At 31.8% G+C, this 14622-nt stretch overlaps 1 protein-coding gene across 1 annotated transcript; it reads right to left on the bottom strand.

The window, feature by feature from the left end:
- Positions 1-750: 750 nt before the first annotated feature.
- On the bottom strand, positions 751-9521 carry LOC134686029 (MAM and LDL-receptor class A domain-containing protein 1-like). Its single transcript, XM_063545729.1, has 6 exons — positions 8986-9521; positions 8163-8263; positions 5674-5800; positions 4271-4443; positions 2616-2697; positions 751-918 (listed from the first exon to the last, which is right to left on the bottom strand). Exons 1-6 carry the CDS (start codon positions 9443-9445, stop codon positions 896-898), a joined length of 966 nt encoding a protein of 321 aa, XP_063401799.1. The 5' UTR covers positions 9446-9521; the 3' UTR covers positions 751-895.
- Between the last annotated feature and the right edge of the window lie 5101 nt (positions 9522-14622).

Below are 14622 nucleotides of genomic sequence, written 5' to 3'. Positions count from 1 at the left end.
GTTCATAACTGTCAGCTATATTTGCATACTTGAGAGGGAAAAAAAGATGTTAACAACTATAATAAAATGTTCTAACTTACAAAAGTCTCATGTTGGTACGAATTAAAAAGGTTTAACAGGAACTTTGCGTTTTCATATAAACTAAACATTTGAAAAGGAATTGAAGTGGGATGAAAAAATCGTAAATTCCTAGGACATCTTAATTCGGATAAACAACTACTTTAAAAGAACTCGCCACTACACCAGAAAAATAGAAAGATGCACAATGTCTACTCCTTTTGCAATGATTCAAGAATTAGGTGATAATGTAAGCACAGAGATTTAAAATGAATATGGCTATGTCGTACATATCTAGCGCATAGAACCAAAACTTGCGAATGAAAGTACTGACTACTGATCAGCTTTGGGTCAATATTGCTGCTGATGTACTGTTATTGCCCGATGATAGCAGCTATATTGACCTAATGATATAGTTAACAAAAATACCACTAAATAAATTCATACACCCCAAACTGTTCTCCCTCCGGGCCCATGGTTTCTTTTTGAAGAATCTACGCTTATCCATTGTATTTATATCACCGAAGCACTGTTGTGGATGTACTGTCATCAGGAATGCTGAACCATTTCAAACACAAGCGAATCATGAAGAGAATCAGATATAAAGTGCTACATACAACCGACACAATAATCAATTTTGAAAAACTGTCGCTTCAGTAAACATGGGAATGAGTTATTAAAAAATATAGTATGATAAGTATGATTAGTATATTATAAAGAAAAATATATTTTGTTTTAAAACAATAGGAAAATTAAAGTTATTGTTTCCAAGACAATTGTTCATGTTCTGCACCAAGTAAGATCTTTCTGATGTCCACCAATACTGTCAACATCTGTGTTAAGGTGGGATGGTTTGTGGTCCTAAAAAGGGTAAATTGTATAAATGCAGTAGTATAAAGATCAGTTGCTTGCAGTCAACTAAACACTGTTATTCAAGGATTGACAGTTTGCAAAGAGTAGGGAATGATGCACATGAAGGAATACATAGCAACAATCTTTCATTTTCTATTTAAAACAATTATTTTACTTTTCTTTTTGGAATCCAAACCAAGTTCTTCTTATAAAGTAGGCAAAAGGGAACATAAATTAAATGTGTTCAACCTGGACATCTCATATGATTATAGACTAAACCTGAAGTTATGTTCGAAGAAATTGATGATGAGCGATTGAAAAATTTAGGAAACACATTAAAATTGTTTTTGTGTAGGCCAATGGAAGTAGGTTCTTTATGGTGAAGACTTGAACTCTTTGATAGGCAACTAGTCTAAATGCTACACTTTAAGATAAGTCGGTAAGATAAATTCTTTGCACAGTGTGCTAGTGATATAATACGATATATATATAGGGTAAGTAAATTCTGCATGGGTTCGCTTTAACCCAATATGGAATTAACTTAACTATGATATCCAGTTTTAGGTCCCGGATCATACACTGTGTTACTAATGTCGACTATTAAGTATACATTGGTCAACCAAAGTCTGAAAACTAATCGATTGACTTGACATTAAAATTGAATTCAATTTAAAAGTGATTTCAACTCATCAATGATATAAATTAAAATATCTAGCTTAGGACAAAAGAAGCCTTACTCATATTACACTAGAAAAATCAACGAGGTCGGGTCTAAGGACTAGTCCAAATAATTATGACTTCTAGCAAGGCTATTTTAATTTTTTTCTTGGACGCCTTCCCGTTCCTACTAGAGGTCGGTCATTTAAAGACGTATCAACCGTATCATATACGTTGACGTATCTGCATCTACAGATATACCAAAAAACAGTATGTGATCCCGAGCTTTAACTTCATATTCTTTCAATAATGCAAATGGGCGACTGGTTAATTTCTAATGCAGAAATTTACAAGGAAATATCGAGTTTTTGTGTAATATGTAACCGACTTTTAAAGATATTTCGGATTGTTTGAACAGTTTACAGGCATGATAGGAGTGAATACGGTAAAATCGTTTGTTTGCTAGTGTATGAACTAGTCTAGTGCTTACGTAAAACCAATTGTGATTTGACAAATAGAGTGATACTCATTACTTTTCTATTACCTTTTATGATCACATCTCAAATGAACAATATTCAAAGTTCCTTACATGTATATAAGTAGAACATTTGATTTTGTTTGTGTTTATTCATGTATGATCTTAAAATAGTTTTTTTAACTAGATTATTAAAGGATTGTATACGATATTCGTGTACCTGTCCTACATTGGCTCATTTTTAAGGGCATGTAAAAGTTGTTTAATAGCACCCCTAATTTTTTTTACAAAACACCACTATGACAAATATTGAAAGTGTATGTTTGATTGTTTCGAAGAGATTCATTTTTTTTAAATGAAGCATGGTCTAATAATAAGCTCGGGATCACATAATACTTTTTGATATATCTGCAGATGCGGATACGTCAACGTATACGATACGGTTGATACGTTTGTAAATGACCGACCTCTATTAGTCCAAATAATTATGACGTCTGGCAAGGCTAAATTTTTTTGGACGCCTTCTATGGTGGACTAGTCTTCGGACCTGCTTTACTTTCAATCATTGACTTACCACATTCACCTGCAAACAACATAATGTTGTCTAATGCAATGTCTCCATAAGAATTTTGTCCATCAATAGAATTAAAGATAATCTGAAATAGAACTAATGTGGGTTATGTGTTCCTTAAAAACGTTGGAAAGATAATAGCTGAAGCTAAGTCTAAATATTTACATGGAACATAAAAAGTAGAGTAATAAAAAATAAAATGCGAACGCTAAGGAAAAATCAAATTGAAAGTCCTATATCAAATGACAAAATCTAAATATAAAAAAACATCAACCGAATGGATCGAAAACAACTGCCATATTCCTACCGACAAAAGATTATCTACATAAAATCGTGTTTTAGACTGATGTGGATTATTTCGTTGGAAACTGATTTTTTGGATTTCGTGGGTAGAGGTTTACAACAAGTGTAAAACTAAAGACTGTCTTATGTTTTCTCAATTGATTTTTGTCTTCTTTTTCATGTCGGGGCCTTTTATAACCGACTATACCGTATATAATTTTCTCGTTGAAGACCGTTCGGTGGTCTTTAATTTTAAGCAGCCACTTAACTTGATCTTTGTTTGATAGTTTCTGATTGGCAATTATACCTAATCTCCTTTTATGATTTTTTGTGGACAATATGTTGATACAATGTCATTAATATCCATGAATACACATTTAATCTGAATTCCATACAAATTGGTATCGAAGAAAATTGGTATCAAAACAATTAAACAAGAACATAAAAGAAAGTGTTTTATAAATGTTCGAATCAACGAATATATGTATCATGTAAACAGTTAAATCACAAAAATATTAAACTTAGAGGAAAATCTAATCGGAAAGTTCATAAACACATTGCAAAATATAACAACAAAACACATAAAAAACGAATGGAAAAGAACTGTAATATTTCTGACTTGGTACAGACATTTTCAAATGTGGAAAATGGTGGATTAAACAAGGTTTTTATAGCGCTACCCCTCTCACTTTGATGACAGTCTCATCAAATTCCGTTATATTTACAATGATGCGTGAACTAAACAGACATCGTAGGTAAAATAGTCAATATATGGGTACAATAGTCATCATCGAGTACTAGTAACAATTTTAAAAGGAACAAATTAACAGAGCACAAATACAGCTATCTACAAACACATTCATTGATTCATGTGTCTGACGTCAGAAAATTTTATATGTCACATATATTTGTCGTTCAATGTACATACAAATTTCACATAGGCATTGTTAGCATAAAGGGTTAAAAAATCAAAAGTATCTAAGAATTTATTTCAGAAATAGTCGGAGATTTAAAATAGTCCAAACGTTATATAGAATTTATAAGAATCTACAAATAGTTCATTGCACTTCGCGTAAACACTCACCGTCACTAAACGTCTATACAATAACTGCCAGAAAACTTTAGATTTTGCACAATAAGCGAATGTTGTTTTTAGTATTATGACATCCATATTATGTGATTTATCAATATTTAATCATTCCTAAACAAAACAACCTACAGAGTACGATCGAATTTAAGGACCAGTTATACATTGTGCGTCAAAAATTGAATAAATGATATGAAGCACGATCATACACATGTTTTACTGATTTTCTACAGATATCCTACATATATATGAAATCCAATTTACAATTAAAGTTTGTAAAGCAACCCACCTGTAAATTACATGCAGACTGAATGTACAGCTTCTTATAATACCATTGGTCGCCCTGATTACCTGACCTTGTGAACATGGTTTGCTTGACTCCCGAAGAAGTAACTATCACCTCCAATATCCCTATGGCACTACCGTACATGTGATAATAAAAAGACAAGCACATCTTGACACCTGTGACAAAACAAATATACAATTAATTTTATGAAGGTATAACCTCTTCCATGCTTTTCTTGAACTTTAATATTGTATAAAATGAAACATAAAGCTAATACATATAGAACTCACCAAAGATACAGTGTTAGCGAATATCCGTTTCACAGTTGACAGCGGATATGATCCCATTTCGTAACTACACAAATTTGACTTACAGAATTAAACTTCCTACCGGGTTCATACTACATGAGCAACACTACGAGTGTCACATGTGTAACAGGAGCTGTTTACCCTTCCGGAGCCTTCCGGAGCACCTGAGATCACCCCAGTTTTTGATGAGGTTCGTCTTTAGTTTTCTATGTTATGTTTTGCGTACTATTGTTTGTCTTTTTTATCCCTCTTATATCTTTCGCTCCTCTTTTTCATGCTCATGGCTTAGACACATATTACGCAATTTTCTCATAAGAATTTTCATGCTTGATAAGGAAATGAGTGTAAAAGAGCCCACAAAAACAATTAATGAAAATCAGACGAATACACCTCTGTTCTGATTGACTTGTTTGCTGATGCGCCTCAAATGAAGTACAAAGCTGATGAAGCTTTTAGATTTAGGAAGTCGTCTTTTTTACCAATCCCAAATTTTAACTATAATGAAGGCGTAAACCTGGCATAGAAAGTCCTTTTTTCCGGGGCATTATGAAAGTGAAACATACCATCACTTGCACCACTAACACGAAGGACATGTAGCGTGGTAATGTGATTTTGTTTTAACCTTTTAGAAATTAAATTTCCGTGAAAGGCCATATATTTGTCCGTCGGTTAGGCATGCGTAAGTCCCACATATTATACCTCCTTTATCAAAACACTAATGCTTAACATCAATTCATCGAAAGGCAAGATTTGCCAGTGTAACCAATCTGACAATCACAAATTTAACAACCTCTTGCAATTTGGCAAAGTCTATATGGGTTTCTGATTCAGCCACTTGGCACAAATTACAGTTGAATAATCCTTCGACTAAGATATATAGCGCCGCATAATACAGAAATGGTAAAGGCAGCGCTTGCAGGGTTTACACTGCTGTTTCTAAGGTAACCTATGGACCGCAATTTCAGTAAGATCTTAATTATCATTCAAACAGTATACACTATTCTAGTTCCAAAATATAAAACACTGAAATGACAAATTGAGCATTGTTTAAACTTTTTCATTCATTTGGTACATTAACTATATCTATACTCAACACACCTTGTTGGAGAATGTTTGAAACAAGACGAGCATTTTCTAAGTGACCCATACTGCCAGATTCGATATACATGTAGTAATTTCCAGCCATTGCTTTGCTTGGACCTGTATTAGGTGAACCTGTTCTGCCCTAAAATACACAAACACAGTCTGATATAAATATACTGATATATATTAATTTTGATCAGATTATGATTACCTAATTTTACCGATAACCTGGTTAAAACGTTGGATGACACATGTCGAACGAAATCTGGCTTACCCTTCTAGAGTATCGGAGATCATAACCTGTTTTGGTTTGGTCCATGTAGCTCACGCTTCAATTATCTAGTATTTGTTTTGTATATATATATATATTGTTGTTAATGATACGATTTATCCATTTTTGTTCATGCCGTTGTCAGTTTATTTTTGACTTATGAGTTTAAATGTCCCTTTGTTAACATAGAAAACTATACTCAGCAACACGAACCCCTCCCGAAACTGGGGGTGATCCCCGTTGCTTCAGACGGGTAAGTAGATTTTGCTCCACAATGCAGTGCTTGTTTCAGCGTCAGGAAAGTTAGAAATTACAATTATGAAAAGTTCATCCAATAAAAATACGGTGCTCATCGAAGTCATAATCTCAAACTAAAGTTTTTTTTTTTTTTTTTTTTTTTTTTTTTTTATCTTTCATGAACTGGACATAGGACATTATAATTTTCTGAAACCGTGATTTTGCAATCAGTTGTCACATCAATGAATACGTGTACAACGTTTTTGAATTATTGTGACCACAACTTCAAAGTGAAATTGATTTATCAAAACCGTAAACCTGAAAATATATTAGATTTAAAAACCAAATTGTTCAGAGTACAATTAAAGGTCTTTCCACCTATAATGATCAATTAAGATATAAAATCTGCAATATCAGTTTGAAATATCATTTTCAGCTTCAAATAATAGCTTATTGTACACTGATTTCCAAAATATGCTACTTCTGCCTTTATTTGATAGTTTATTGGAAACTGATTCCAAAAATATATGGTTCTATAAATTTTGACATCAAATAAGTGCAAACAAAAGCTACTTCCAAATTACTCAAAGTAATTTCCGGTTGTATTTTCAAGGTGACGTAAATTGCAACCTAATGAAAAAAGTCCCATCGCTGTATCACGTTTAAATAAGAAGTAAAAGCAAATGTCAAAATCTAGAATATCAATTGTAACTTTGTCCTTAAGCTCATATTCAAGTTCAAAAACCAAGGACCTTTAATCAAATTACCCTAGATCTTTATTATACTTGGTAAATGTGGTATACCACCATATATGTAATTTTAAACATAAAACGGGAGAATACATAACGGTCAACGTACCCTTCCAACCCAAATTCATGAATTACAACATGTCACAACTTACATTTTAGTAAAAATATGTTGTCCATTTCTTATACGGTTTTTGGAAGCAAGAGAAAATAAGCCAAAATCAAAATTTAGAATATGACCTTGACCTAATTTTCATTTTTAGGACAAAAGACCTCAAATCAAAAGACCCTGGGTCTCTATCACTTATGGTTTACCAGTTAGAAATGCATATTACTTATATCACATGCATAAGGGGAAATAACTCTCATATGGAGTGTTCATATCTCTTCGGTGAAAATAGGACAAATCATGCGAAGGATATAGCAAGCAAAAAACCTTTAAAATAAATGTGGGTTTCATCTGCGATTACGGAGGAGATGTTATCACAAGGAAAACAGTGTTCGGGTAGATAACTCGTACAAAGAAGATTCTTCGTCTTAGCAGGGTTAAATTTAAAAGCGCATGAACTATACTATACCATATGAAAAATATCTAAGCGACATATTGCAAAACAAAAATTTATCGCAAGAAAAAAATTAGGCGGAAAAAAGTTAATCATTACAAATACAATAGGTCTTTCCATATATAAGTGGACAGACCAAATTATTCAGTCCATTTCATGTGACGCAATCCGTGAAATAAGAATCGAAACCGTCGTTTGGCATTTTAACTTAAAGTATCACATCATAATTAACATGAGTAACGAAGTTGTTAAATATCGAAAGGGACAAAGAAACTTAAATATGCTTTAATCGGCACAAAACTCACGAAAAAAGTAAAATAACAAAAATACCGAATAGAAAAGACAATTCATTTCGGAAAGTACTATTTCAAATTGCAATATCGAAAGCTGAAATACGTCAATCAAATGAAAAAAACAAATGTTTTATTCCTAACATGAAACATACATGTTTTTGAGAAAATGGTTGTTTGAACCAATTTTTGTAGCTATCTAGATTAACAACAACCCCCTCCTCCAAAAAATAATAAAAACAAAATCAAAACAAGACCGAATATATATAGAATTTGTCCTTAACTGGTTATTGTTTTTGTTATTACGCGTATGTTTGAGCAGAGTAAAGCTATATAATATGACTAGCTTACATTCCAAAACTATCAACATGTTTCCTTTGATCTATACAACACTAACCTGATGTCGTCTCCAGTTGTGTTTGTCCAGTCCAGTTTCATCATTGTAGAATACACATTTTTCTTCCACTTTTGTTTCAAATGTACAAACACTGACCACTTCTGTAACACAAAAAAAACACTTAATTTTGAATATGTGAAATGTTTATTACAAACACTATGTACTTAACTATTTCCTTGGTTCTTTTTTCTTCAAAACTTATATCATTTTATTTTTAAAATCAAAAGTTATTATTCATTTCAAATGCAAATCTGTCACAATAATCATATTTTTTTTATGCTGCTGTAAATATTTTACAAAATATACCGTATAGCGGGTTATTTTCGCGGGGTGCAAATTTTCGCTTATTTTTGCGGACAGATCTTAATCGCCAAAATAAATTCCGCCAAATTAAAGGTGTACATACAAAGGTATTAATAAAAGTTTTTAATCCGCCAAAATAATAACCGCCAAAATATTTCGTATATCTTGTTCAATGAAAATCGCGAAATTTTACACCCGCGAAAATAACCCGCTATACGGTACCACAGCACATGTATACTGTCCTTTTTCTTCATTCACGTGAGTACGTGCATAACACGACAAAATGATAATTATTCATGGACTGGATTCATTTCAATATATAATGAAATATTTGGAGTTTTTCACACAACAACTATTTAGAAACGTCATAAAACTTGTAAGGCTGACAATTCCCATGCGTATTTTCGTTGATTCATTTAGGAATTACATTTAAATGATCGGAGAATTCCTTATAGAATCATACTCTTAATAAGACAGATTATGAATATTCATTCACTAAATCTAAAGTAACTATGCCTACCTGTTTTATTAGTACATCTTTTAATAGATTCCTCAGACCTTTCTAGTTCTAAACGCAAAAACTTATTTTCTAACACATCAACATTATAGCTCATTTCACGAACCGTTTTGTTGAAAGAGTAATTTAAATCAAAATCTGTTTCATTCAGCTCTTTTTTATGCTCCCCAGTAATATTATGTAATACTTCTATTTCGCATGATAATTGTCTTTTTAAATTTTCTACTTCATGTGTCAAATACTGCTTATCTTTTTCTAACAAGTCAATTGTATTTTCGTTATCCATTACTCTTTTCAGTAGATCATGATAGTTTCTTTTCATAACGTTAACGTCCAGTCTTATATCTGCGATTTCCGTCTCCTTTATGTGCATATCCAACGAATTCTGTGTACTGGAACCAATTATATTACCGTTGATGAAGAACACAAAAAAAGAAAATATCATTGCCACCCTCATTTTCATTTCATTAACGTAGAAATGTAAATAAGTATTCTAAAATTGAAATATAATTTGTCTGTGAGCGTCTGGTGGAGGGAAAAAGAGGTTTGTTTGTTTAAGACGCAAGACAAAAATGTTGCACAAAACACACAGCATAAGTAGATTATGATCTTATCTTACAGGAAGAACTTTTCATTGCATGAAACTTCATCTTCCTCTTGCTTATGATCAACTCTTTATAAATCTGAAATTGAACCCATTACATTATAAAATGTCATTTCCTCGGTGAAAGTGTGTCTTTGAATCACTTTAACTAACACCAAGTAAAACAGTAAAGTATTTTAACGTTTCTTTAATTTCATTTAAACTATTTTAACACCACACGATTATATTCTAACTTCCTTGTTAATGCTTATGAAAACAAACCTTGGTTAAATACTGCAATTTGAGTTTTGTAGATTTGATGAGTTCTAACTGGTATAAAGTGATATTTACAGTAAATAGATATTATTTAATATAAATTCAAAAGGTAATTGAAAAGAGAAAAAAAACACTTTTAACACAAAATAAAATTACAGACGTTAAAAGACTGACTCCTATTATTGATTATCATTCCGAAGGTGAGATAATTGAGTGAAAAAGTAATCAAGAACCATAGTGGAAGATAACCCCCAAAATCAATGGTCACAAGAAAAACGACGAGAAGTCAAACATAAGCCCATTCTAAATGTTTTTTTCTTTTGACGAGATTCCTAAACACAGAATAAACACAACTACAGGAGAAGCAATTATCTCTAAATAACTCATACAAGACATACTATTATCCAAATAACACATTAAATCGCATTGTTATACCTTAACCCCTCCCAAGGAAGAAAGAACCAACCAAGATGAAACGAATCCCCCAAAAATACGGATTTATTGAAACAACTATGACTGAATATGATATTGTATTGATTCGAAATATTTCACGATATTTACATTTTCTTCTGATCTTGGAATAAAGTAAGCCGATCCTCTATCCTGCAGTCGTCAGTTGAATGTCAGTTGACCGCTGACACTCTGAATAGCCCTATCATTGACCGTAAGATACCCTTTTCCAAGAAAGGGAAACAAAATATTAAGCGGAAATTTTTCTTCAATAAGATAGCGATCCTTCTGGAAACTAGTTAATTTTATTTGTCAAAATGAATTAAAAAAAACCCAACACAAGTCATTGGTCATTCTGTTCCATAATGTGGTTTACACAAATTTTGGACGGTAATGATGGTTTATATAAACACACATTCGGGAGACGAGAACATGATGAAGTTACATGAAGCGTAAAAAATCGAACATAACCATGCTGAACAAATTCATAGTTTGAATTAAGATAAACCCATGAACATGATAAAATTGCAAATGAAAATGGGGAAAAGAGACAAAAACCAGACCAAAGAGCATAGAACAGCCTAATGTATGCTTTAAGTCTAGGGGCGTTCACAGGTTGCAGATGGAGAAGTTCGAAATCGTCACATGATTCGACAGGTTACTCTGAACATATGATGCCGTGGTCTTTAACAGTTATCAAAGGTACCAGCATTATAATTTACTACGACAGACGCGCGTTTCGTCTAGGTTGCAATTCTATAAATATTGACAATGCAATTTCCCATAGGAACTCCTTTTACGGCTTAAACTGTACCACTTTTACCATGAAGTTTTGAAAAAAATCTTATCCTAGAATTGAAAGGTCATATGCACTACAATTTTTTTTCAAAGGTCAAAATATAGGGCTGCGCGGCATATTTTCAACGTTTTTGTGCCCTGAACTTCTCAGAATTTAAACACACAATAATTTTCTTAACTACCCTTACCTCGAGTGAAAGGTTACCTCAGATTTCAATGTGAACAGTATGCACGTGAGCATAACTGGGAACCATTATGTAAACAAAATTAATTTTGTATGAATATTCAATTTCTCCCCAAAAGAGGCGTGTTTTGAGATACAGCTGTATTTACAAAGTGCATAAGACTCATCTTCATAGTAATCCATAGTTGAATGGCGCTGAAATGTCATAGATGTTTCATATATGTTTTCATATAAGGACTCGCGACTGAAAATGAGAAGGAATTTCTCCTTTCCGTATAACATATAAGTTCAGTGTAAAACGCAACAAAAATAACTTTGTTTCAAGATTTTAAACAATCAGTTATCTTATTCATATTTACCTTATTTTAAACTCATCACTATTTCTATGTGTGTAGAATAGATTAAATGTAAATAGTTTAAGACCTCAATTATTCTTCAACAAAAGAGATACACATCGTTTATATACATTTGAACAAAATATCAACTTCTTTTTAAAGAGAAAAAATCTCACTGAAAAAAGAAGTTTGCAAACAAACATAACATTCGAAATAGCTTATATATCATGTTATAGTATTTCTATGGAAATGATTTTTATTTCAATAATAAGAAGTGGTGAGAAGTCGACTCCGTTGCAAACAAGAATATGTTTTATTAATAGGTAACTGAAATAACCTATGTAAAAGAGATAGTTAACATGAGGATTAGATAAGACCACGACGATGCAGTTTTTAGTTCTATATATCAGAGGGACAAAAAAGGTGAGAAACATGTAAAAAACAAATCAACTTTCATGCATGACACTGTTTTATTACCTTTATAATGTGTCTCATTTATATGCAAAACAACAGTTATTCTTATCAATGCAAATATTATGTGAAATAATAACGCCATCTAAAAACGATGAAACAACGTATACAATGGAAGTTCCTTTTAGAGAGCATAACATTTCACAGGCTTACTATCGTGTATTCTATTGGTTGAATTTAAGTGATTCCACAGGCAGCTATGATATATCATTGTTGTTTTAGCAATAATTCGTTTTGCTTTAAAACATAAATAAAAGATGTAATTTCTCTGTGAAGGGATATTAAAATAGACACGACCCTTTCTACAAAGATGTCTAAAATTGTGCAACGATAAATGGAGAGTAAAAAGATTTCCACGTTAAAACAATGTGTATAGGAAAACAATTTGCAAATAATTTGTAATCCAACAACAAACGCCAAATACATTTATTTATTTACTTTTTTAGTTCTTATAAAGGAATATTGCTGCTCATTCTTAACTCTTTTGATTTTATCCTGTGGAGACGATTTTTGTCTTTGAGTCGTGTTTCTTTTAACCCTAAGAAAGAGTTTTTTTACTATTTTACTAAGAACACATGAATACACAATAGGTTGAATTGTGTGATAGAATCATATATTTGCCTATGTAAATATCTGATCTATAAATAGGAAATCTGTCTACTTCCCATCAGTGTCGTCATAACGAACACTACATCAATTTTTTTGGAAGTGACAGTACGGGGCAGGCTTCTTATTGACAAAAACACGAAAAATAGACAAAAATTACCATCAATTCTTTCAAATTAATCTCTGTCTATGAACAACATTAAAAAAACCTTAATAACTTTGTATTGAAATACCGATCAATCAATACTATTACGTCATTCATATTTACCAAGTCCCAAGTCTTACATTTACTTAATCTGCGTAGTAGTGTGTATGTAGTATTAATTAGATGAAAAGTTTTAAATTACTTTAATTATTCTTGAACAAAAGAGATACACATCGCGTATATACATTTTAAATAGTAAACAACTCATTGAACGCTTTAGTACAAATAAAACGTAACGTTCAAAATGGCTAATACATCATTTTGGATTTTCTCAGTGAATTTTCATTTCATCAGTAGTATTGGTGAGTAATAGACTTTGTTTCTATTTAGGATAACAAATTAACATAGAACGCGGATAGGAAAAGACTAAGATAATAAAATTTTCTGTTCTTCATATCAAGTGAAAAAATGGTAATACCGAGGATAAAAAGTATTTTGAATTTCACCGAAACAGTTTTGATAGAAGAAATTAGCTTCAAGAAAACATTGTTGTAATTTTAAAGAAAATTACAATACAGCAGAAAATAGTCCACATACGTTTTATCGCTTAATTTTCCTTAACATGGAGGTTGTTAGATAATTTTCCATTGAATAGAAGTAGTTTAAAAAATATACCATTGATTACAAAACTATCAATCAACTAAGTTCGAACCTGTTTGTCGATCTGCTCTTATAAATTTCTATGATGCTATCTTTTATTTTGTGGACAGAGTAAATTTTCGGCAGTAATATCTGAACAAGATAACTTTCTGAGGGGAACATTATAAAGCGTTTAATGGTTCTACCAGCTTATATTTGAAACGTTATCGAGAGATATAAAACATTTGACCATCCTTGAGTTATACCGTCGAACAGTAAACCTCCTGCAGTCTGTTTAACTGAAGATATAAAGTGAAATAATTAATTAACCGAGCTCCAAGGAAAATTCAAATCGAAAGTCCCTTATCAAATGGCAAAATCAAAAGCCCTATCACATCAAACTAATAGAAAACAACAGTCATATTCATGACTTGTATATGTACGCTATTTTTTCCAATTTGCCTTTTTGTCACGACGATTATGAAATTATTTTCTTACAAAAATAAAACATAAATTCTTTCAAAATGTTAACGTCATTTGAAATGGTGAAGAATTCCACTGGAAAATATATATGTACATTTAAAGAAGTACAAAACTTTAGCAATGGCTTATATTGCATATATTTAATCTTTAATTTCATAAGCAGTATATCATTTATTTGACGAAAAAGATAGTTTTCACGACTTAACGCATGACAACACTTTAACAACTTAAATCATTAAAAAAAATATATATATGCTTGTCAAGAGAATAACAACGTCATTTGAATTTATGCTTACAAACTTTAGATAAATGTGCGTGCCTAGTACTTTTTGCGTCGTATAATATGTCCTTCACCAAAATCTGGACTATGGCCACTGTTAAATTATAGGTAGTTTCTGTGTGTGTTGCATTTAAGTGTACTGTTGTTCTCTTCTTATATTTGATGTTTTCCCTCAATATTATATTCAAAGACAAACATTTACGACGTCGAGTTTAAGTTTTAAGCAATAACTTATTTTTAATACAATAATCGTACCTCTTGACTCAAATCTATTGGACCTTATTTGCCTTTAGCTTAGGCGCCTTGTAATGTCGTGGATGGAAGAAGCTCGATATAGTCAAGAGTTAGACGGGTTACTCGGAATACGAGAATTCATTGAATATAACAGAT

The sequence above is a fragment of the Mytilus trossulus genome, chromosome 10 (genome assembly GCF_036588685.1).
Source record: "Mytilus trossulus isolate FHL-02 chromosome 10, PNRI_Mtr1.1.1.hap1, whole genome shotgun sequence".
In the NCBI taxonomy this organism is placed as follows: domain Eukaryota; kingdom Metazoa; phylum Mollusca; class Bivalvia; order Mytilida; family Mytilidae; genus Mytilus; species Mytilus trossulus.
The sequence above is the reverse complement of the archived record's forward strand: the minus strand, read 5'-3'. Positions and strand labels throughout refer to the sequence as shown.